At 47.6% G+C, this 26,270-nt stretch overlaps 1 protein-coding gene across 2 annotated transcripts in view; it reads left to right on the forward strand.

Moving 5' to 3' along the window:
- Window positions 1–26,270, forward strand: part of LOC138516916 (E3 ubiquitin-protein ligase TRIM39-like) — a 164,456-nt gene that overhangs the window by 104,074 nt on the left and 34,112 nt on the right. For both annotated transcript variants that reach the window (XM_069632374.1, XM_069632375.1), the window contains exon 5: window positions 22,749–22,801. In XM_069632374.1, the coding sequence (XP_069488475.1) occupies window positions 22,749–22,801 (53 nt within the window). The remainder of the gene's footprint in view (window positions 1–22,748; window positions 22,802–26,270) is intronic.

Raw genomic sequence — 26,270 nt, forward strand, 5'->3', positions numbered from 1 at the left:
TCTCAATCTCAAGGATGCTTACTTCCATGTGCCGATCCTTCCCAAGCACAAGAAGTACCTGAGGTTCGCGGTTGGCGACTGGCACTTTCAGTTTCGGGTCCTGCCGTTCGGATTGACCTCCGCCCGAGGGTTTTCACCAAGCTCATGGTGGTGGTGGCAGCGCATCTCAGGAAAGGGGGGATTCACGTCTACCCCTACCTGGACGATTGGTTGATCAGGGGGAGCTCTCCCGAGCAAGTCCTGGATCATCTGTCCGTCACCTGCCACTCCCTTCACAGGCTGGGCTTCTCCCTCAATTTCAAGAAGTCCCATTTGACACCAACGCAGCGGCTCCAGTACATCGAAGCAGTGCTCGACACGTCCCTGGGGCAGTGTTTTCCTCCTCAGGTGAGGGTTCTTCACTTTCAGCAGATGGTGCACAAGTTTCAGTTTGCCCAGAATCTCCCAGCGTCCGAATTCTTGAGACTGCTCGGCCTCATGGCATCCTGCATTCTTCTGGTGCCAGAGGCTCGTCTGCGGATGAGATCTTTGCAGTGGGCACTCAAGCTCCAGTGGTCTCAGTCCTCCGGCAGGCTGTCGGACCCTGTTCAGGTGCCGCCCTTGGTTGCCCGGGACCTTCTGTGGTGGGCCGTCGAGGGCAATCTGATGAAAGGGGCCCCATTTTGGCTGCCCTGCCCGGAGGTGACGATCGTGACGGACGCATCCCTCACGGGATGGGGAGCTCATGCCAACGAGTTGACAGTCAGCGGTCTTTGGTCTCCGTCGGAGTCCAGACTCCATATCAATCTGTTGGAGCTGAGGGCCGTCAGGCTAGCCCTGAAGGCTTTTCTGCCGACCGTGCGCGGAAGGAGTGTCCTGATTCTAATGGACAACACGGTGGCCATGCACTACCTCAACAAAAAGGGGGGGGGGGCAGGGTCGCTTCCGCTGTGCATGGAGGCGATGCAGCTCGAATTCTGGGCCATCCAGCAGGAAGTTTCGATCTTTGCTGTTCATCTGGCCAGAGACGACGAGGCGGTGGACGCTCTGAGCAGGCAGAGTTCGATCTCTCACGAGTGGGAGCTGGCTCAGGAGATTCTCCTGGAGATCTTCGCCCTTTGGGGGACCCCGCAATTGGATCTCTTCACCTCCAGTGTCAACCGGAAGTGCGAAAGGTTTTGCTCGCGGGAATTTCCTCCAAAAGGAGCCTTAGGAGACGCGTTTGTGGTGGAGTGGTCATTCTCACTGCTGTACGCGTTTCCGCCAGTCCCCGTCATCCCGCAAGTGCTGCAGAGGTTACGGAGGTTCGGTTCCCGGATGATCCGCATTGCTCCGGCGTGGGCCCGGAGGACGTGGTACCTGGGCCTTCTCGACTTGTCCATCTGCCCTCCATGGCGTCTTCCCTACCGAGACAATCTGCTTTCACGGGAGGGGGTCAGGTTCTCCATCCAGAGGTCAGATCCCTCAATCTTCACGCTTGGAATCTGAAAGGTTGAGGTATAAGGATTGGGACCTCCCTGAAGACGTGATGGAGGTGTTGCTCTCGGCCAGGCGGCCGGCAACTAAGTCTCTGTACCGTTGCCGTTGGAGAAAGTTCTGCGACTGGTGCAGAGTTCAGAATGTGGATCCTTTTGAATGTGACATTCCCATGGTTCTGTCTTTTTTGCTTTCTTTGGCCCACAGGGGCTTGCAAGTGGGGACCATTAAAGGTTACCTGGCGCACAGACTTTAAGTGCTCGTCTGAAGAGTGTTCCTATTTTTAAATTCCTTTAATTTCTCAGTTTTTGAAAGGGCTCACTTATGTGTTCCCTCCGTCACCTTTTCTGGTGCCAGGTTGGGATTTGAACCTTGTTCTTAAGTTTCTTATGGGTGCTCCGTTTGAGCCTTTACATTCTTGCCCTTTGAGGCTGTTAACTCTGAAAACTGTGTTTTTGGTTGCGGTTACTTCCGCTCGCAGAGTGAGTGAGTTACAGGCACTTTCAGTTAAGCCACCCTTCACTGTGTTTCACAAGGACAGGGTTGTCCTTAGAGTTAGTCCTTCTTTTCTTCCGAAGGTGGTTTCGGAATTTCATTTGAGCCAGAAGGTTGTTCTTCCGGCGTTCTATCCTCCTCCACATCCTGGTAAGGAAGAGGAGAGGCTCCATAGGCTTGATCCTAGGAGAGCGTTGAGCTTTTATATCTCGCGCATGTCCCGGGTCAGAGTGGACAATCAACTTTTCATTGGTTACGCTGGAAAGCGTTTGGGACAAGCTGTGACGAAACAGACTGTCTCGTTGGATTATTTTGGCTATCTCCAAGTGTTACCGCTTGGCGGGTAAGGACCCTGCGGCTTGCTTGCGGGCCCATTCTACCAGAGGAGTGGCTGCGTCTACTGCCCTGCAGAGGGGAGTTCCTATTCGTCACATCTGTGATGCAGCCACCTGGGCTTCAGTACATACTTTTGTACGTCACTATTCCCTCGATTCCATCAGAGGGCAAGATCTGGCCTTTGGCAAGGCAGTTCTCTATTCCGCTATTTGATTGGGCATGCTAACCTCCTTGCTTGGTACTGCTTTGGGAGTCTGTCATAGATATGGAATACGTCCGAGGACCCAATCCCCTCGAAGAACAAGTTACTTTCTTACCTGGTAACGTTCTTTCGATGGGATTGTCCGACGACGTATTCCATATCGCTCCCTCCCTGCCTTCCCCGCTGCAGAATTTCTTTTGCGTTTGCAGCTTGCGTTCTGCCAGGCCTTGTGTGTCTGACTGGCAGAAAACTGGTGGCACACGTTCTGGGGAAAAAACTATAACTGAGGCTATGGGCGTCGTGCGTCCTACTTATCACATCGGGTGACGTCGGCCGTCGGAGGAGGTCCTCGGGGACGCCGCATCGACGTCATCGACGCAGGACGCAGACGCCAAAGATTTTCCGAAGCAGCACAGCTGTGGACATTACCTGTCATAGATATGGAATACGTCGTCGGACCATCCCATCGAAAGAACGTTACCAGGTAAGAAAGTAACTTGTTCTTTCGGCGGTCAGGGATGCCAAAGAAAACCAATGTTCCTGAGAGGACTATTCTGAGGCCTCCCAGCCTCTTTCTAAGGCCTTACATATGTGTTCTCCCCCTTCCAGGCAGCCCTTCCCACCTCCTGACCTTTTAGCCTCCTCAGAATGGACTAGGGAGAGCCTTGAAGAGACCCAGGGAAGTGGACTCATGCCCTATCGCTTCTAAATTCGAGAAACTTCCTCCCCAGTTTCCCGCTTCCGAGGAACCACAGGGTCACCACGATAATATCTTTGAGGAGGACCCCGATGACCCGACCCAGGAGGTTTCTTACAAAGGATTTAACCTTTATGATCAGGACCCAGTCTATCAAGATCCAGGCTGGAATCAGGCGGAGGACCAGGGCTCGTGGCACAGACTGCCACTGACCCAGACTTAGTCTGTCTGGATCACCCTAGTACTCCCCTGCAGAGAGATTCGTCACCAGTTGATGACCAAATGCTGTTCAACTCCCTCTTAAAAAGAACATCAGACCATTCCAAAATTGCTACGCACAAAGCCACCACTGACTCGTGGAGGACATCCTCAAGGAAAAGACTCTGGTTCGACAAGCCATTCCCTTCTTAAATTCTATCAAAATACGCCTGGCTCCTTCTTTACTGTCACGACACGGGCATTTAATCCCCAGTTGGAAAAATTGTTTTGCCATACCCCTCTAACCCCCTCTACATTAGGAGTCATGCCACACCGAACTCGTTGGTCGGAACAACAACTCGCAAGCGGGTAGGGGTACCACTGTCCTCGCCAGAATCCCTTCCAGACAAGGACTGCAAGAATCTTGACGCCCTTGGGAAGCGTGTCACCATCTCTGCAGCCTACTCCACAAGGATTGCCAACAACATCACGCTCCTTGCGAGCCACTGTGATGTTCAGTGGGGCCTAGTACAGGATGGTCTTCAGGAAGTTCTAGAGCCTACCCGGTCACGCCTGCTGGCAATTGTAGCTGAAGGCAGACAAGTGACCCAGAATATCCTGAAAAACACACTGGACTCGGCCGAAACCGCTGGATGCATCCTTGCCCAGGGAACCGAAGGCAAGGACTCAACCGCATGCTTGGTTTAAAGAATTCCGGGTTCAAACCCGAAACACAAGCCTCCCTAATTACCAAGCCGGTGGAGGAATCCAACCTATTTTGGAAGGTGGTTGACAGAGCCCTGGAAACAGCAAAAAATGGAGCACGAGACTTTAAAGTCACTTTGCCAGATTACGGCTAAATCTTTACACCAGCGCGGCAGCCCTAACGCCCGCTGGTCCTTTGGTGGCCAATCCTTCACCAGTTTGCTCCAAGGTCAGTACGACTCTAAGGGGGGGGCTGAACCCCCTGGTCCTCTGGTCAGGGCTCCTTTAGACGACTTCAAGTACCAGCAAAGAGGCTCTTGTTGGGGCAAAGACAGAGGTAGAAACTCTACTCCCAGAGGCTCCCCGACCTCCACCTCCAAGTGACTCGCTGGTACGGGTCCCCTTCCACGCTTCCCTGGTCGGGGTTCGCTTGTCTTCATTTAAACACACCTGGGAGGGGATCACTACAGATCAGTCGGTACTAAAGACCGTTGCCCAAGGGTATTGTATCGAGTTCCTCCGACCACCTCTCTACTACCCACCAAGAAGCAGACGACTGTCGCCAGAACACCTGCACATCCTGCTGGAAGAAGTTCAGGTCCTGCTGGAAAAGGGCTACATCGAAGTCGTTCCCCTTCTCCAGGTAAACAAGGGTATTTATTCAGTGTACTTCCTTGTACCCAAAAAGGATCTCACCATGCGCCCTGTTTTAGACCAGCGCCGTGTAAACAAGTATTTCAAACCTCAAAAGTTCAGGATGACAACACTTCAGGAGGATATCCCACTGCTGAGGCAGGGCGATTACGTGGCTACATTGGACATGAAAGATGAATACTTTTATATTTCAATGTTGCCAGCGCTAAGAAAGTACCTCAGGTTCATGATAGAGGGCACCCCCTATCAGTTCAATGTTCTCTCCTTTGGCATTGCCTCAGCCCCAAGGGTGTTCACAAAGATACTGGTGGTAGTGGTGTCTCACCTGCGCAGGCAGTCAATCCCAGTCTATCCCTACTTCTGCGACTGGCTCATAACAGGAGATTTGTACGGAACATGCCAGACAAATACTTATAGGATAGATAGTAGATCTCCTCTTCAACCTAGGATTCTCTATCAATGAAAAGAAATGCAGTCTAACCCCCAGCCAGGTCAAACAGTTTCTAGGGGCTCTAATTTGGACAGAAGACTGGCTTGTCTTCCCCTCCAATGAAGGGGTCCAAAACAGGCTGCTCCTGATCCCTCACTATGTAGCCAGTCACCAGGTGACAGTACGCAAAGCCATGCAACTGATGGGGATGATTTCTTCCTGCTTCTACCTAGTTCCTCATGCTTGTCTCCGCATGCGCCCCATGCAAGAGTGGTGTCAGGCTAGTGGTCAGTGGGACGATCTAGTAGTTTTCTCGACAGCCCTCGTTCAGTTTCTGCAGTGGTGGTCAAGGGAAAACCTTCTGCAGGGGAAAACCTTCACCACCCCCGCAGTAGAAGCCACTCTCACCACAGATGCACAGCGTGTGGTCTCCAGCAGTAGCGCCCAATCACATCAAACTATTGGAACTACTAACAGTGTTCAAGGCTCTAAAGGTTTTTCAGACACACCTCCAGGGGAAGACAGTTCTAGTCCTCACGGCCATGTACTACTTGAACAAACAAGGGGGCACTCACTCTCTAGAACTATCCACACTGTGCCAAAACATCTGGACATGGGCTCTCAAGCACATATTCCTCTTCTCACAACATGTTCCAGGGGAACTTAATCTTGTGGCAGACGTACTCGGCAGAGACTTCCCCCTACCCGTAGAGCACGAGTGGCAGTTACAAGAGGACATTTTACTCCCCATCTTTGCAGAATGAGGCTTCCCAGAGATCGACTTATTTGCCACCCTGGAAAACGCCCAATGCCCCGACTACGCCTCCAGATACCCACAGAACTGCTCCAAGGGGAACGGTCTCTGGATAACATGGTCCGGGAGATTTGCCTACTCTTCCCCCACTCCCCCCGATTCCCCTTTGCAACAGAATAGTGCACAAGATGCACCAGGAACCAGTCACGATGATCTTGGTGACCCCTGTGTGGTTCTCCCATCTCATGGCAATGCCAGTGTCCCCTCCCAGGAAGCTGCCATGCCCATACTACATGCTGTCTCAAGATCAGGGAGGGACATTACATCCATGCCCCCAAACACTCAACTTAGCAGCCTGGCTCCCGAAGTCCGAGTTCGAGAACCTTCAACTACCTCAGAGATGCATGCACATACTCGGAGAGGCATGGAATCCTACCACCAGACATTGCTACTCCAGTAAGTGGAAGCACTTTGTGTAATACCAAGGGCATCAGTCCTATTGATTGCTCTCCTAAAGATATTGTCCTGTACCTAACTCACCTGTTAGATTCAGGACTGGTTTTCAATTCTCTAAAGGTCCACTTAGCCGCTCTTTCGGCATACACCACGTCCCAGAGCAGGGTTTCTTGGTGGAGGATTCCTGTGATTAAAGCGTTTATGGATGGGGTAAAGAGACTTCATCCCCCTATCTCCAACCCAGCCCCCGAATGGGACCTGAATGCTGTTCTTACCAGACTAATGGGACCTCCCTTTGAACCACTGCCCAAGGCTAGCCCTAAGGCACTGACCTACAAGACAGCCTTCCTAGTGGCGATCACCTCTATAAGGAGAGTTAGTGAACTGCAGGCCCTTTCAGTTCAGGAACACTTTGTCACGATTCACAAAGACAAGGTGGTTTTGCGCACAAACCCATGCTTTGCGCACAAATTTATCTCAAAATTCCATGTAAACCACTCTATAGAACTACCAACCTTTTTCCAGAGTTAACATTAACATGGCAGAAAGGAGCCTCCACATACTAGATGTGAGGAGAGCGGTTATTTACTATCTGAAGAAGACTAAGCCACTAAGAAAAACAAACTTGCTGCTCTTAACCTCGGCTGCTCCCTGAACTCTTTGCCTTCGCCTTCTCTGACTCTTCTGTTGCCAAACCGGTCTGCTGTGGTTCGTATTCGGAACTGTTTGATACCTCTCGGATCTTGGATTTTGGAACTTTGATTTTGTTTACTCAGTACACGGACTAGAGACTGCCTCAGTATACTAAGGCGTCCTCGTGCCGTCGGGATAGAGTGTTGGTCTTCTTAATTGGACTCTGGATTGCCTTTCCTTTCTTCATCTTACCTGGAATCTCCATTGACAGTAAAGAGAACATTAATATGGTAAGCCTGTACTGGGATTCTTTGTGGTGGGTAGTGAGCCATTCAAGGGGAGAGGCCAATAAATATACTCGGGATTCTACAGTAGAGAGAACCGCATAGTACCCACATTGTCTGACTGCCTTTGATAATTGCATTGTCAGTTGAATTTGGTCTTGTCTAAGTGGTTGCCCTGCATTTACGCATTATGACTAACCTCGCACTTCGCTTGCAGGTTCAGTGCTATTCCAGTAAGCCGCATCTCATCTGCACCTGCGGCATCTGCCTACAATCGCAGCACCTGGGTCACATCTGGCATCATTTCTTTCTTCTGATTGTCTGTTCTGGTGATATTATTATAAAACCAGACTGGTACATCAGATGGAAGAACTAGTCTACTACACTACGTGGGCAACCTGCATCTGACACACAGGTATTCCAAATATAGGTGCAAATTCCCGTATCAACATTTTCACAACTGTCAATGCGTCAGCCTTTCTACAGGGGTATACTTCAACACATCCCAAAAACACATCCACTATTACTAGCAGAAACTGCCATTGATGCACTTGGGCAATTGCAGAAAATCAATCTTTAATCCCATAAAAGGGTCAGAAGGGGAGGATGTGCCCCCTTGTCTGACTGGCACACTTTTCCCCATGTTGTTCTGCAAACAAATCACCCACCTCTGACAATACTTTTTGGCAATTGTGGTGAATTCTGGCACATACAATGACTGTCTTACCAAAATTGCCATTCCATCTCTACCTTTATGCGCCCATTCATGATATATTCTAACCAGATGGGATACTAATATTTTTGGTGCCACTAACCGACCCTGTTCATCTCGCCACAGAGTGTTCATGCAACCGGCAACCTTTCCTAATCCAATTGGCTGTTTCACTAGGTGGTGCACTCTCCTGTATTTGTGCAATTTCTTCTAATGTTTTATACGGGGTCTCTTCCTGCACCATTTGAACTGGCAATACATACACCTCACTCAACTCTGAGGCAGCCACAAATTTGGCTGTTTCGGTTAGCAAAATAATTTCCAGTACTGATTGAGTCATCTGGTGCTTGGTGGGCAGCACATTTTATAATGGCAATCCGCTCCGGTAGCATTATCGCATTTGTGACAAATCTAGTAACATCGTCACTGACTCTCTGGAGGGAAGCTATTCTTATGCGGCCAGGGAAAGGCAGAAGCTACCTGATTCCGATCCTAGGAGGTGCCTATCTGCGGGAGGACCTCGTAGGGGAAGACCAACTCTAGCGAGTTAAGAACATTATAGAGCAAAATAACCTGGTCATCTTAATTCCACATGACACTCCTACACCTGTACAACATACCTACATGGCTTATTGTAACATAGAGGAAGTAATCCCAGGTTTTTCCAACCAAAAACCCTGTTTGCCCCCCGCCACATCCAGGAAGAGAGATGGAGTAATGGAGATGACTAGAGGCAGTAAGCCAACGCTGCATTCTAGTATTTGGAAACCTTTGACTTATGCCAAAAGTTTAAAACTGCTACAGCTGATAGCAATGGAGGAGAGTGGCAGAGTCAAAGGCTGTCAGCAACCTGTGTGAACGCCGACCAAGATGCCAGAAACCAGAAGATTGTGATCCACAGTGAAGACACAAAGACCGACGGTGTGAGGAAGAACTGTGCTGAACATAGCCTGCCACCTGCTAAACGGGATCAGCAAAAGCCGGCTGGAGCATGAGAAACCAAAATATACACAGACAGGCTGACAGAACGTAGTACCGCCAGAGATGCCCGGTAAGCCAGGCAGACGGAATGGGTTACTGTGATGCCTCAGAGCGAATGATGCGTCGTGCTGTGAACGCAAAAGAAAGCCATTGAAAATAATAGAGGAACTGATGCAAATGAGAATATTTAGAAAGAAGCTTTGGTGACCCAATATTGCAAAGGAAGGAATAATGTGTATGTGAACATTGTTAATAGTGAGACGACATTTAACATTTAAAGAGGAACTGTTATACATACAGACAGTGTTGAAAAGGGGTCGGAGACCTAATCCTTGAAAAAGGGGGTCAAAGTAAATATGAACTTTATCAGAAAGGGGTCAATGACCCGTGATGTGGATGTAAGAAAGAGTAAATAAAGGAGAAAGCCCTGGAAGGTTAGTGCACCAAGCAAACAAGGATTCTGAGACTCATACTCAGGAGAGGAATATGGAAGTGAAGTAACATCCTGCCAGGAGAGTAAACCAGGCGGAAGAAGTGAAAATTCCTACTCAAGAACAGAAGATAAGAAATAAAGTGATACCCTGGCAAGGAAGTAAACCAGGAGTGAGAAATAAAGGGATATCCTGGCAAGGGAATACACCAGGAGTGAGAAGATAAATTGAGTAATATCCTAGCAAGGGAGAAACGAGGAGTGAGGGGGCAAGACAATCTGAAGATGTGAACCCACCAGGGAAGATTCCTACCCTTTCAAGGCTTGAAAAGAAAGTCACAAATACCCAGGCAGGAGAGTACACCACGGATAGAAAGTGGACACAGTGTGATAAGTTAAACAATTAAGAAAACGGTGTGCTTAAGAGCAATACAAGAAAAGGTTCATACCCCTGGAGTAACGTTCAATTGAGATAGAGTATAATAAGTGAAGGAAGTGGAAGAGAAGATTCATTCCCCTGGTGCTTAGTGGAATGTTGTTAAAGTGTTGGGTGCTGGAAGTGAACTTTGTAAAGGGGGGAAAAAAGTACTGTCCCTCAAACTGTGGAATTGTAAGAAGTGAAGAACTTCAAGGGAGCAGTCGTTCCTGCCACCCTCCGAACTTGGTAGTGAAATATTGTGGAAAGGGCAATACGCAGGGGAGGAACCAAACCCCCCTCTCTATTTGTGTGGAACATTATTGATCTTCATCCAGAGGTGCTAGATACACTTCTAAATTACCAGAGAACATTGTAAAGAAACCACATGCTTGGAGGAAACTCAAAGGAAGATTCATGCCCTTTAGAACACAGTTAAATTATGAGAAAGAGACACGTTCAGAACAACTCTAGAGGAAGGTAGAGCCTTTCCTGGCAGAGTCATTTATTAATTTTATGTTCTGCACTTTAAACCTTTATGGTAAGAGCTTTTGAAACAAGCTACAAGTATATAGCTTACCCGAACATCCCTATAGACATAATATTGAGTTTAGAGTGTTTGGGTCGGATTAGGATTTTTGGACACAGGACGGAGGACTCTCTTTTGTTTAACATCCTGACACAGATGTTCCTTAGTTTTGTTGAGGTGGGGAAACCCCTTTTAGGATTAGGGAGAAGTAGGATTTTCCCCAACCCTTCTTATTATTTTCTGGAAATAAGTCTATAACCATCACTTAACATGCCTTTGTGTCCGAGTCTTACTCTTGATCCCTTAGGCATCCAAAAGGGTTAACATATATTGGCGGTTTTGAGTAGGTGTGCCAGTTGATGTCATGAAACCATTCTGCTTCCAGAGTTGACCAAAGTCATGGGCTACGCCAAATGCGTACCTTGTATCCATGGAAATGTTAACTGACTGTTGAGCCACCAGCTGGCAAGCTTGTGTACGAGCCACTAACTCAGATACCTGGGCTGACTTAGGGTAAATTACCACTCTCCTCCACCTTCTCAGGGGTACAAACTACATACCCTGAAACCACCTGCCCCTCCTGGTTTCTGAAACTTAAACTGGCCACAAAGTATTTGAGGTCCAGATCGGTCAGTGGCGCATCTGAAAGATCTGTACGGTGCATCACCAAACAATCCATTACCGACAAACAATCATGTGGTGTGATATCATGTGGTTCACCCTCCATGGGAGTAGGCAACGGTGATGCTGGATTCAGAACTGAACGCATCGTCAGGGTGATATTAGAAGAGTTTAATAAGAGCATCTCATACCTGCTTGCTCTTGAAACAGACATATGCTGTGTCTTGGTCTTCAACAACAATGACAACGCTGAGTGTGGCAAATTAACAAGGGGGGTTCTGGGAGTCCCTCTGCCAGACATTAGTCCTGGTTACGAGAGACTTACCCAGAGTCTTTAGCTCACTATCTTTCACAGAGAAGAAATATCCTAAACATATCGGTCTTTGTCCTGCCCTGGGGCAGTCCAGCACCAAAATGCTAGGCAATTCTCCTCTGAACAAGAGTACCAACAGAAACCCCAGACACGCGTCTCAGTCTGGTTGGACCTCATCAGTAGGGTGGATCTGTGCCTCTCTAAGAATAGTGAGCAAGGGGTCCACGTCTGGATTCCCCTAGTAACTTATGGCTTCTCCTTGTTAGTAGCAGTCAGGCATAAGCAAGCCTGGTACACGTATACGTTTGCATCTTGCAGTTCTGCTTTGGCGAAAGAAACACATGTCTATAATTGATATGTATGTGTGTGTGTCTGTCCTCTAACCTGCATGAGTCATAAGCATGTTTTTCGTACCTATATGTAATAAACTAGTGCCTTTAACATTTAAGCGAAGATTGGGGACCATCCCATCCTACCTTCAAGATCATATTAGGGATAAACCTAATTACAGAAGTTTCAGGTCCAGTAATCAAAATTACCTCTTTTTACCGAAATGTAAAACCAAGAAGGTCCAGTTAGTAGCCTTCTTCAGAGCTGCTCCCTTATTATGGAACTCCTTACCCTCTTTACTGAGAGGCTATTACTCTTTGCCTCTGTTTAAGAGAGAACTCAAGACCTTGTTGTTCCGGTGAATAGGCCCTCTTTCTCTCTCCCTGCTGTTCTTCTGCTCCCCATTCTAATCAGGATTGTATTGTTATTTGTTGTGTATGTCTGTTGTCTGCGCCCTCCTGCCTACGGGTTCATGGATGCGCATTACAAATAAAAACTAAATATAAAATGTTTGTGTAACTTCATGAATGGATGAATATGTCGTGATGTCACCAATGATGACATCGATATCTGGCTTAACAGTTAGTCAACCTGTTCATTCCTGTTTCCTCGAAATCATCAACTGGATATGGCTTGAATGGCTGTCTGAGTGAGTAACGTTTCTCATATCTACGATACAATGATGCTGGCGATAACTGGCAAAAAGTGAGTTGCACCTTTCATTCTTCAGTCTGCTGGTTGAGAGTCGTGTGGGGGTTGTTAGGGCGAATTCTCATTCTATGGCTAATTTCCCTCACCTAGTGAGTCCCCAGCAGCTTTGCCGGATTTCTGGAGTTTATTTTTTCCACTTGGTAAGAGTGTGCATCTTTTCCCCACTCTTACCTGTGTTTTGTCATATGCCTTTGAACTTGTTGTGTGATCTTGGGGTCTGGCGCACACCACTCCAACTTGTTGTGTGTGTTACACAGCACCTTCAGTGCCGTAGCACAGGGTTGTCTCTAAGACTTCCCAATGACTCCTTTTTCTGGGGCTGACTACTGTCCCCCAGAAACAGGTAAAGTTGCCATTAACTTTACAATCACTCTAAACCTACAGACCCAGTACAACCCATCTTACATGGAGTACTGGAAAGGGTTAAATCCTACCGCTTTTTGTCTGTGCCTTTCTGAGCTTTGTTTTGCTCTTTTAACATTTAGACTTGGCTGGTGGCAGTGGTATCTACCCTAACTTTTCTACCGCGATTATACTATATAAACGTGGTATTGTGTTTGGCTATTATATTAGCCTCAATCCTAAACCCGCTTGACCAAATACTCTTTCTTTTGGCTCAGGTCGGGTTATTCACCATTTCTTTTTGTTAAAGTCCTTCTTGTGTTTTACTTTGCATGGCAAACCAGGTTTGCCTTCTTTGTTCACCGTCTTTTGGCGGGCTTCTGCCAAGAAGCCCTCCTCTGGGTGTCTAGGTGGGCTGAATGTGAGGGAGGGGTGTAGTCACACTGTGCCATAATTGTCTGAGGTGGTTGTCCGGGCCAGACAACCCCCCTGCTGCGTGATTGACCGCCAGGCTGTGTGAATGGGGGATTTTTGCATAAAAGACAGGACTCTTGGGCTGGAAGTCAGAGTCGCCACTGGAACTACAAGGAACCGAAGAGAAGCAGAGAAGAAGACGGCTGCTGCAACTACCCTGTCCCGGTGAAGCCCTGCTGCAGTCCTGAGCTATCTACCCTTCAACTGCCAGAGAAGATCCAGTCCAGAGTCTTCTTCCCTTGAGCTTGGTGGGGGTCAACCAGCTCATCTTCCACAGCCAGAAGATCCTCTTCGTGGTCGAAATCGCTGCACACTGCTGTAGTGGTCCGGATAGCCATCTGAAGAGCCTCTCTTGTTTTAAAGGAGCACACCTTTTTTTCCCCGGTGCTGCTGCTGGCCTCATCCCTGCATACTGCACACCCCTCCAGACGTCGTCCTCCTTGTCTCCACGACCGAAGCTCCAGGAACCGTGGGTCTGCAGGAAACTACCAGGAACAACTGCCATGGCACCAGCTTCTTCATTGAATAAGGTACTGTGTCCAGCTGCGAGGAACTAGGGTGAATTCCCTTTCTCCTCATCCAAGGCTTGCCCTTGTCTTCCTTCCCTCTTATAACTTTTGCTTCCTCGTTTGAACAATATCCAAGTACTCCTGGCAGCGTTGAATCTTGAACTGCCTGACTGTGTGATCCTCGCCAATAAGAACCCGATTTCACTTGACTTTGGCGCAGGCCTATTGACTTGTATTTCTCTGTCAGTTAAAGTTCTCTGATTCTATCTGCCTTGACAAAAGTATTGCCTATGATTTTTGCCCCCAACTCTCTTTGGTTAACCCAGGTGGTAAATGTGTTTTGCCCCGGTAACATTTCTTGTCGCAGTAACATTTCTTGTTGCGGATACGCGTAACTTTAGTGAGACCGAACTGTCAAAAAGTGATCGCATATGTATGCCCGGTAACGTCTTTTGTTTCACAACACCGGTCCGTTAAAACATGGGGTACTTACCTTGAGTTGTACTACACCAAGAGAATTGGTTATGTGTAGTGTATTTTTCATGTGAATTTAATTTAATAGAAGTGAAGTGTTTTACCAACAGATGGTTTAGAAATAAATGTACTTTTACTTTTCAACCAAAAACCTTGAGTCAGTGTTTGCTTGAGTCAGAGTAATTGTGGTCCTTTGTGTAATTTCTACTACTGCTCATTTGCTCTACCATGTGTAGAGAAAATAATCTCTCTGGTAAAGGAAACAAATCTGAACTGGTTGCCAAGTTGATGGGAAAACAAAGTCTGGAGAGTCTGGAGAGTGGGTCAGAAGGGCCTACCCCTCCAGCAAATGTGGATACTGCTGTTTTTGATTCTGAGAGTTTTGGATTAGAAGAAGTAGATGAGTCCTTGTTAGGAAACCCTACAATTCCCTTACCTGCTCAGAAAGCACAACCTCTGTCCACAGGGACCCCCACAGGTCCTACAGTCACCCCTGAGTTTATTTCACTTGAGAAAATGAGACTTGAATTAGAAGTGAAACGTACTGATGCGCAAACTGCCATGAAACATCAAGAGTTAAGGCTCAGAGAAATGGAGCTGAATCATGAACTAGAAATGAAGAAATTGTCTTTAGAAAATGCTTCTCTCCCAGAGTCTTCTAGGTCTTTCAGCTCTAAGAGACCCTGTATGCCAAAGGAAATTATTGGTATGTATGAGACTAAACTTGATGTTTTGGATTGGTTAGCAATGTTTGAGTACAATCATGGGATTCAGGGTATCTCAGGGAATCAGTTGATTCCTTGGCTTTTCTCTAAGCTTCCCCATGTTGCAAGTGATGCTGTAATTGAATTGGGGGAGGAGGATACACAGGATTATGAGTGTGTGAAACTAGAATTAATAGTTAGATTTGGGAAGACCCCTTCCCAGTACCTTAAGAGGTTTAGGACCCTCAAAAAGCATGATGGTACCCCTTGGGCTACCTGGGTGTGTGAATGTTTGAAGATACTTAGATGGTTGGGTTAAGGGTTACAAAGTAAACACTTATGAAGGTCTGAGGAATCTTGTAATGTTGGAGTCAATCTATGATGCCTGACCTCCTGAGCTTAGACAGCACTTGGCTGATTCAAAGGCGATACATCCTAAGAAATTAGCTGACCTGTGGGTTGCCAACAGGGCTACTCACAAGAATTCTGGGGTAACGTAGAAGGATGAGGGGAAGCAGTCAAAGAAAGACACCAAAGAGAATTCCAATAATTCCAATCCAAAAGAGGGCCACAAACATAACCAGGGTAAGCCACAAGGGAAACCGAATCACGCTAGTGTACCATCTGGTCCCAAACCAGATGGATGTCAGAACAAACCCCCATTCCAGAAAGCTTTTGGAAAATGTTTTGCTTGTGGGTCAACTGACCATGTGAAAGGGGATCCCAGATGTAAGGGTAAACCTACAGGGGTCCACACTGTCTCCTTAGCCTTCTCCCAGGTGGATGAAGTACCTATAGCCAGTGGAAACTTTCAGTTACTAGCTGATGAGCCCATGAGAGTCTCAGCTAGTGGTTCTTTAGTGTCCTTGGGAACAACAGAACTTAGATCTATAATCCCAGATAATACTAAGGATTATTACAAAGATCTTGTTCTTGTGAATGGTCAGGAGACCGCTGCCATCAGAGACACTGGAGCCAGCATAACTGGTTGATGAATGTTTATTCAAAGTGGAGGATGTTGCTAAGGCACCCAAACACCTAACCAAGTTCGCTGGAGGCCCTGTGCAAATGGTTCCCCAGTTACCAGCTCTCATCCAGTGCAATGACATAACTGTCAGAATACCTGTAAGTGTGCAAAGTGTCCTGGAAGAGTCCTGTTGGGTAATGACCTTTAAAACTCTTGGGGTTGTGTCTAGTACCCCCAAGCCTCCCAGCAAAAAGAAGCAGGAGCGCACAAGGTCTGCTAGGGAGAAAACCTTGAGAGGCTCTCCTGGGGACTTGATAGAAGAAACTATCACCCCAAGTCCACAGGACTTACTTACTGCTATTGCAGGACAGAAAGAGACAAAGGGGAAACCCAAGTCTGCCAGCAAGAAACCAGCAAGCACCCCTGTGCCCAGAAGGACATCTCCAAGACTGTCCAAAGTCACATATGTGACTCCTCCACCAGCTGAGGCTGAATGTGAGGTTCAACCCTGGATGGTTCAACTAGATACTGAGGACTCAGATCTAGAAGATCTTACTCTAGTTGGGGATCTTGACCCGGTTGACCATCCTGAACAGCAGTCTTTACTGGCAGAAGGTGGACCCAACAGGGCAGACCTCGGCAAAGGACAAAGCGAGTGTCCTACTCTTGAAGCCTGGAAAGTATAGGTTACACTGGGAAGATGGCCTCTTCTACAGTGAACCGACTGAGTCAACCCCTGGAGACTGCAAAAGACTTGTAGTACCACTAGTGAACCGACTCCAGTTCCTGCAGTTAGCCCACGAGATACCTTTTGGCTGGTCACTTAGGTCTTAAGAAGACCAAGGAAAGGCTCTCCCTTTACTTCTACTGGCCCAAGATGGGTTCAGAAGTAGACAGATTCTGCAGGAGCTGTCACACTTGCCAAACTTCTGGCAAGAGTGGAGCCAAGAATGTGGCACCCCTGGTTCCTCTCCTGGTGCCTCTCCCAGTGGTGGGAGTTCCTTTTGAGAGGGTAGGGATTGACATTGTTGGTCCCCTTGATCCTCCCAAATCTTCAGGTAACAGGTTTATCCTGGTTGTAGTGGATCATGCCACTAGGTATCCTGAAGCAATACCTATGAGAACTGTTGCGGTTCAGGAAAACCTGTGGAGTCACCTACAAGTTTTTTGCTGCCTACCATCCCCAAACCAATGGGTTGGTGGAGAGGTTTAACAGAACTATGAAGAGCATGATAGGTGCTTTAGAAGAACCCCTTAAAAGAAAGTGGGACCTTCTACTGCCATGCCTTCTCTTTGCATATAGAGAAGTCCCTCTGGAGGGAGTAGGTTACAGTCCCTTTTCACTTCTCTATGGCCATCCAGTCAGAGGTCCATTGGCCCTGATTAAGGAGAGGTTGGAGAGTGCTCCTTCCCCCAAGCCAGTCAGAGTGACTGACTATGTGATAGTTCTCCGGAGGAGAATGTCACACATGATGGCAGAGGCAAGTGATAACTTGAAGCCTGGTCAAGCTCTGGTCAAACATTGGCATGACCAGAAGGCTAACATGGTTGAGTTTACTCAAGACCAGTTTATTCTTGTTATGGTCCCCACAAGGCAGAGGGCCTTGCAGGACAAATGGATAGGACCCTTCAAAGTTGTGGGTAAACTTGGAGAGGTGAACTATCTGGTGGATTTAGGCAATCCTAAGGAGACTCCTAGAGTCTTTCACACGAAACCGTTTGAAGGCTTATGTCTCCAGCCCTGAAATAGGAGCTTTGCTTCTAGCTTCAGCTCAGGAGGAGGAGAGTGAACCTCTACCTGACCTCCTCATAGGCTTACCTTTGGATGAGCAAGTGGAAGGAGTCAATCTCTCTTCCAGCCTAACGTCTGACCAGCCGGATGAGTGCAAATTACTGTTAAATCAGTTTGCCTCCCTGTTCTCACTTTCACCAGGCTTGACTCCTTGGGGCCAGCATGAAATCCTCACTGGTGACTGTTTGCCTGTCAAAAGCAGGGGGTACAGAATGTCAGACTATGTAAGAACCCATATAAGGAATGAGGTCAACAAGATGCTTGATCTCGGGGGTTATAGAGCCCTAAACTAGCCCATGGTCTAGCCCAGTTGTGCTTGTACCAAAGGCAGGATCTAAGGAGGTGAGATTCTGCGTGGACTATAGAGCCCTAAATGCAGTCACAAAGACTGATGCCCATCCTTTACCTAGGACAGATGAGCTGGTGGACAAACTTGGTGCAGCCAAGTAGGGATGTAACGGTATAACGTTAAAGATACCGTGAACCACTTAATTGAACAATAATAACCGTCACATTGTTTATACCGGTATACCGTTTATACCGTTAAGTGTGCTCTTCAATCTGATTTGGAAAGGCTGCAGTAAGCAAGTGCTGCACAGTCTTGGTCTTGCACTGTTGGATGTGCCATCTGCCAAGTAGTTTCAGTTGGAGCAGTTTTTAATGCCATTCCATAAACCACACATGCCCGACACATGCCCGACATAAAATCAATATGTTAGCAATAGGAAGAATAAATACAGTGCCAAGAAGGAAAAGGGTTTACTTTGGGATGGCGGCTTTGGGATTTATATATTTATATATTTATAATGGATATTGTTTTACAATGGGGGATTTCCCTGGTTCCATCATTGAATTTACATATAATAAGTCACACTGCGAAATTCACTCAGCTCTGTGGGTATTCCCTGCTGCCATACCAAAGGGTAACATGTCCGTGATTACTGACCACCTTTTGGCCCGCAAGTAAACTAAAGGCTGTAAAGTAAAGAGAGCGTGTGTGCGTATGCGCACAAGCGTATACTACCATCAGCCTCCATTGATCTGTGGCATGCAGGTTATCAAGATGGCAACATGTTCATCTTCACCAGTAGCCAGTGGGGGAGCTAAAAGCCTAAATGACCACTTAAGAAAAGCTAATCAGTTTGCTTTGCCAGTCGCAGCAGGGCTCCCCCCACAATCCCCTCCTCCTCTTCACACGTGTGTTTGGTGGAAGCAAGGGGTGGCATTTCAGTGGAAAGTATGTTGAAAAGCCCAGTTCTGGCCCTGGGTGCCTGGTTTTGTTTGTGATGATAAATCTGACAATTTATGACCTTTTAGAAAATATTTGTTAAGATGAGTTAACTCCACCTGCTATACCGCGATAACCATGATATACCGTCATTTGGCAAGAAGGTTATCGTACCGCCATAAAACTAATACCGTGACACCCCTACAGCCAAGTACCTCAGCACATTTGACCTAACGTCAGGCTATTGGCAAATAGCCCAGACAGACCATGCCAAGGAGAAAACTGCATTCTCCACCCCAGCTGGCCTCTACCAATTTAAGGTAATGCCTTTTGGACTAAAGAATGCACCAGCTACATTTCAGAGGATGGTCAATCAAGTTCTGAATGGGATGGAGGACATCTGCATGGCATACTTTGATGACATTGCAGTGTTCAGCCCTACATGGAAAGAACATGTTGATCACCTAGGATATGTTTTTCAGGCCCTTGAACAGGCCCATCTCACCATAAAGGCAAGTAAATGTCAAATTGGTCAGAGCACAGTGGTCTACCTTGGACATGAGGTAGGAGGGGCTGAAATAAGGCCATTGTGTCCAGCTGCGAGGAACTAGGGTGAATCCCTTTTCTCCTCATCCAAGGCTTGCCCTTGTCTTCCTTCTCTCTTATAACTTTTGCTTCCTCATTTAAACAATATCCAAGTACTCCTGGCAACATTGAATCTTGAACTGCCTGACCGTGTGATCCTCGATAATAAGAGCCCGATTTCACTTGACTTTGGCGCAGGCCTATTGACTTTTATTTCTCTGTCAGTTAAAGTTCTCTACTTCTGTCTGCCTTGACACAAGTATTTCCTATGATTTTTGCCCCCAACTCTCTTTGGTTAACCCAGGTGCTAAGTGTGTTTTTCCCCAGTAACATTTTCTTGTCGCGGATACGCGTAACTTTAGTAAGACCGAACTGTCAAAAAGTGATCGCATGTGTATGCCATGTAACGTCTTTTGTTTCACTACAGCGGTCCGTTAAAACATAGGGTACTTACCTTGAGTTGTACTACACCAAGAAAATTGGTTATGTGTAGTGTATTTTTCGTGTGAATTTAATTTAATAGAAGTGAAGTGTTTTACCAACAGATGGTTTAGAAATAAATGTACTTTTACTTTTCAACCAAACAAACACCTTGAGTCAGTGTTTGTTTGAGTCACAGTAATTGTAGTCCTTTGTGTAATCTCTGCTACTGCTCATTTGCTCTTGAGATAAGTCTGGCTGCTCAGTCACTGCTACCACTCTTTCTGTGTAGTACAGGCTTGTACCAAAGGTGAACTTGTAGTCTTAATTGTGTGTAGTGGTCCCTAAGGGCACTGCACAGGGTTCTGCCTAACAGGGGTCATGAGGGCCATACCTGGAACCCTCTCTTTAGGTACATGGACTGTTACTAAACCCGGTTGTTCGCCCTTTTCATGACCAGATGATAGTACCTGCCTGAGGGGCACCTGAAAGGTGGATGAATATATATATATCATACCTTCCCTCGTCACTGAGGGATCATACGAAGGTGTCAGTCCCTTGGGCGCTTGTGCCCCTGCGGATGCCATCCTGCTTGGCCCTTGCATCCCTGGCGCCATCGGCCCCAAAGGGGGTAGCTCCATCATGAGCACCCCTTCCTGAACCTCTGTCATCCTTGGCCCTATGAGTGGTCTCATAATAGTAGAAATATCAAGTATATCCCCGGTGTTTCACTGTCATGATCCTCCCCGTCTTCCTCGATCTTATGTGGCTCAGTCGGCCCCTTCTTCACCATTATCTGGGAGCATAATCTAGCCCCATCTGCTCCTCTCCTACTCCTCAAAAATGTAATTTGTCCCCTCAGTTGGTCATTGATTTCCCTCAGTCCTTTAATCCTCCCGTCACATTTTCTAGCTGTAGCCACTTCCAGCCACGTGGCGAATACACCCCACTGTACTTGTGATATGTTGGTCCCTTCTGCTTTTAGAGCCCTCCTAAGAGCTACCAGTTTGTCCAAATTAAACATTTCCTCAATGGGAAACTTAGTCTGTTGTTTGCGTCATCAAATAATGCCATGAGTCTATATAGTCACAAGACGAACTGTTAAACTGTCTAAACATATAATGGGCGGGCGACCCCTTTGGGGTTTCCTCCACTGGTTTCAATAGCTGTTTGCCCATTTTCCTTTCCATAATCAATTCCGCATCCACCTGTCACTTGCTCCCTTACTCCGGTGACCCTGCTCCTTTTGAACTTTGAATCCACTCTTATGCGTCCTGAGAAGGAAGGGTTTAGTTTTAACAACCGGAGACATTGCAGTGTGGTCCTGACAGGGATAAGGTCTCTCACCCTCCTCTCGTTAAACTTTCCCCATTTAATTCTGGGTTTCACACTTTTCCCAATCCTCCTCCTGAAATCCTCTATGGAGATTTGTTAGTAGGTCTCCTACCTTACTGTTTTGAGTGCTCATGGCGGTGTCCAGGCAGAGGTCCTCGGGAGGCAGAGGTCTGCAGTATTATGCGACCGGATCCGAGTCGCGTGTCACCACCTATCAACCGAAAAATCAAATGAGAGCCTGAGTAGTCTTATACAGAATAGGCAAAGCAAGACATTTATTCCACAAGTTTGCAAACTAAATAAACAGACACCACCCAACTAGCCTGCCACCCAATCTAACCCAACCCGCCTCCAACTCACCTTCTCCTTACATCCAAACATTGTCTGGGCCGTTCAATATTACATCACTTCCATTTAATCTTTCCCACCCCCATTACATCACAAGTATTCTTATTGTTTATCACATTAGTCTGTCCTTGATTTCCCTCTGGATCCTTCTCATCACGTAATCTTCCTCTTCCGTGTCAGTCGCTCTGGTCTGACGATATCCGGTATCCACCTCCTCGCAAGATGGACGTTGGGCCACCGCCTCCCACCGTATTTCCGGCAATGAATAAGAGCCCACTGCCCTGTCTAGTCCGAACAGGCTGGATCCAAGATGGAAGCCTAAGTGACCTTCACCCAGTGTCCCTGAGAGCTCCTGAAAGTGATGTCTCAGCAGACCTACAGCGCACACGTGAAAAGAGACCGCCTAGGGCTGGGACAAGTACCACAAAAGCCAATAGGTGTGTTTTCCCTATCCAATGTCCACTAGGATTTAAAGAAACATATTAAACACTCTTGACTTTATTAATTTCAGGTATAGAAATATTCCCTAGATTCCTTTCATATTTTCATTTACCTTCCTGCATGTTCATTGTTATTGTGCGCTCTTATGCTGAATGTTACAATTCAAATGATATGTGATTTCCCCAGGGCGTCCTCAACGTTCACAATATTAACAGGGATTGTATGCTTCTGCTTTATATCCTATAATGTCTGTAAAGTTAGTCGACAGTACAAGGGATTGTATGCTGTGTCCTTAGCTACTATGATGTGTGTTTAGTTTGTATATAGTAACAGGGATTGTATGCTTCTGCTTTAGATCCTATGATGTGTGCTCATTTTGCCTATAGTCAGGGAAATTGTGCAATATCCCTCAGTTCCCACGATGCACGCCCATTGTGTCTATAGTGATTGGGAATGAATGCTATCTACTCAACCCCATATACAGCACGTTCACTCTGTCTATAGTTATGGGGGTTGTGCACTGCCCCCCCTTTACTTTCTACTATGTACGTGTATTGTACAATGTGTACTTACTGCATCGAAGTTGACTGGACTTGTGCTCGATCCATGCCTTGCTCCTATGACAGGTGCTTTCTTAGTCGTAAGGAACGGGTATGTGCTCTATTCCCTCTGGTGTCTCACAATGTGTGCTTGCTGTGCCTTTAGTAAAGTGGATTGTGTGCTGTTATCTTTGCTCATTTGATGCACGCTCGCTGTCGCTATTCTAACACTGTTTACCTTCTTTTCAGATGCAGAAATGCAACTCCTCATCTATCAGAGGGGTTGAAGAAAAAGTACAAAGGTGCATTATATGTTTATTTGAACCTACTCTGGGTATTTGAGTGTTTGTGCTATTGAGCTATTTGGTTGACAAGCAACTCAGCATTGTAGGTTACTTTCTCAATGGAATAGTTCATGTATACAGCTGATGTCAAGTGTGAAGGGTAATGGAAGAACAAGGTGGGGAAGGTGCTAGGGTGTCGCAGGGTCCCTGTTATTTTATCTGGGCAAGAGATGGGAATGATTCGGCTTTTCTGAGTAGACTGATATGCCTGGAGTTACATTTGGTATAACCTTTGGTGAGCTTGTATACATAAGCTATGGAACTACTTTCGGCACTAAACATGTATGACAGCAAGACATGCTACAGCAGCCATCATGTTTCAGAGCTTTTCATCTGTTCCTTTGATGTTTGCACAGAAAAGATACAAAATCGGGAACTGCTCGTGCATTTGTGATAAAAATGACCTTCCTCGTAGATCCCGGCAGGCAGTAATCCCACTGTTCCCCCTTACCTGGCTATATTTCATTAGTTTCATTGTTTTCATGATTGAATACGGTTCAGTTTTATGAAAACTGTATTGCAACTGAGGGATGCCCTTACGAAAGACGTCCAGCCAATAGCAGAATGTTCTTTATGAGGCTTAGGTTCTCCAGCATGGGGTCTGGCATGGATTCACGTCCTCATGAATATTCCCCGTCGTCAGGCAGAGAATCCTCGGTAAAAGAAAAGTTTCACTTTCACTTACAAACTGTCTTTCTCCTATAAACCAATCACTGAGCTCTGGGTCATACTGCCCCCAGTCAATGACTGCCCTCTCCCCAAGCCCTTCCCCTGGCATTCATCTTCAGTGTTTTGCTCCAAGAGATTTTGTACGTTTTCGTGCTTTTTCAATAAAGGATTCCTATTTTTGTTAAATAGAGCCTGTGTGCTCTTTCGTTCCTTTGACCGGTAAGCAGGGATCCATTTCTCGGCGTCTTTTAACGCTCCTAAAGGGCACGAATCGTAGAGAGTTTCATTGAAAATTTCAGAAGGCCATCAGGTCTACACCGCACGCCAGACCATGTCGAGGAAAAGGAGGGAGGGCAACCTCTTCAGACTCTGTCCAGCTGCGAATTGAGGAACGGGTTTGTGGAGGACAAAAACTCCCAGTGCCTCTACTGTCTCCATCTGGACCACAGGGAAGCGGATTGTGAGATTTGCATTGGGTTCTCCAAGTGCACCGTCAAGGATCGTCACAGTAGGTTTGCGGCATGGCTCAACGCCAAGGCTTCTACCCCGTGCGGCAAGCCGGGGCATGCCTCACCCAGGACCGGCCAGTCAGAGGAGCGGGCTTCTAAGTCCTTTGGGGGCGCTCCATCCGTGGGGGCCCAAGATAAGGCCAAGCATTGCAAGTCTGTTTCCGTCGGGGTCGCGGCGCAAGCGGGTCCTGCAACGTGCAGGGCACGCTCATCTTCACTGTCTGTCTCTATCTCCAGTCATCGCTCCAGCTCCTCGAAGAGGAAATCTGCTAACACAGGGAAGGAGAAGCTGGAGAAGACCAAGGCGCAGCAAAGGTGTCGGACTTGCCCCTGAAGGCCTAGGTAGTCCAGAGAAAGTCATCCTCTATGATCGAGCTGGTGGCGACCGCCCTCTCGAAGGTGAAAGAGGCTGACCTGGTCCAGGGGACCACAGCAACGCCCACAGTGGCCCTACCCCTGATGTGGGAGGCTTCGGCCAAGCCAGTGGAGAAAACACCAGAGAAGAGGATGCCATCCCTAAGCCTTAGTCCGACCCCTCAGGATGCTAAAAAGGGGGGGGTGAAGGCCTCAACTGTGCTCCAGGGCACGGATCTTTCTTCCTCGAACAGGGAGGACTTGGTGTCCGTTCACACTGTCCCGGAGGACGTTGGGAACAACAACGCTGGCGGAAATGTTAAGGACGCCGATGGCAGAAACGCAGAGGGGGCCGACACTGGGAATGCCGACTACGACGATGACGTGGGTGCTGGGCCCAGCAAGCCTACCCCCTGACACCTCCCATGGAAGTATCGCTGGACATCCTTTCAATTCTCCACAGCCTGGTGTCGGAGATCCAGAAGAGGATGCTGACGGGCCGCCGGCGAAGAAGAGAAAACGGCACCCTACGCCGCCTCATCACATGCCTTTCCCCTCCCCCTAGGGATACAGGGACGGACACGTGACTACAGAGACGGTCTACGACAGCAGTGTTTCTCCCGCGGATGAAGTGGGGTCGTTCCATGCCATGGTCGCCCGTGCGTCTGAGCTCTTCCAGCTGACGCCAGAGGAGACTAAGAAGTAAGGTTTCCTTTACCAACGACGTGAGGCCAAGAGGAAGAGCATTCTGGTGGTACCTCTCCTGGATGATGATTGAGATGAGGGTCTGGCATTGATGAGAAACCCATCCTCAGTCCCGGCAAACACAGTTTTTGTTAGCGGAGCTGAGCAGCCAGGCTTATCTCAAGAGGGAATGTGAGCTTGTAACGCTCACCTGATTCGCGTAGAGGCGCCGGTCTTGACTGGGCGTATACCGTATCTTCAAAGGTGATGTGTGACACATGGCTGGCTCTTTGGGCTGGACCTCTGTGCACTGTATGTCTGGCTCGAAGGGTAAGATGTCTGCAGATAGAAAATGTGGGATTAATGAACTGGGTTATTGAATGTCTCTCTCTTCTTCCCTTTCTCTTCTCCTGTAGAACCCCAAAGGTTAACGCTCTCACCTTAGGTAAGTGAACGCCGTGCTCTCCATCTGCCTCGAGGCAGGGTGCTGTAACCAGTTTATACACTGGATAAGGGGAGCAGGCCTCTTGACTTCAGAGGACTGCTGTCCGTCGTTTACTGCACGAACGGTAAGTTTTGAGTAATTCTAATGTCTTTAAAGTCTTTAGTAATGATGTCTCTTGTTTTGCAGGGTTCCGGCGATGGCTGATGGCGGGCTGAAGTGAGTTGAAGATGGAGCCCGTGTGATGAATAGGAGCGCCTGGAAGCACGTAAGTAAGCGCTTGTTGCCTGCTTCACGATGCGCTCTAACTGTCTTTTTATTTTGCAGGTACAAGTTCGGGGCGGCTGCAGGGTGCCGGAATACCCACTGGGTTAGATGTGGAAAGGAGTAATGGCACGTGAGTATTAAAGTTCCCCAATGTCTTTAAACGCACCTTGTTTTGTCTTTCAGATGCGGGATGCAGCGCCGAAGGCCTCCGGAGCGTGCGAAGAGTTGGTAAGCTTTTGTCTTTCAGATGCCGGAATGCAGTGTGAAGACCTCCGGAGCGCACGAAGAGTAGGTAAGCCTTTGTCTTTCAGATGCCGGAATGCAGCGCGAGGCGTTGGTGACAGCCGATGGACCAGGTACGTGAAGAGCTGTCACTGAAGACCGTAATGCTAACCTGTTCTTTCTTGTCTTTATAGGTGTTGCTGAAGACTGGATTCAGAATGGTAAGCCTTTTTCCTTAGGCCCAGGATCAGATGCAGAAGACACGATAAGCGTTCTGCTG

This window comes from Ambystoma mexicanum, chromosome 6q (assembly GCF_040938575.1).
Source record: "Ambystoma mexicanum isolate Mex_15411 chromosome 6q, UKY_AmexF1_1, whole genome shotgun sequence".
Classification (NCBI taxonomy): Eukaryota; Metazoa; Chordata; class Amphibia; order Caudata; family Ambystomatidae; genus Ambystoma; species Ambystoma mexicanum.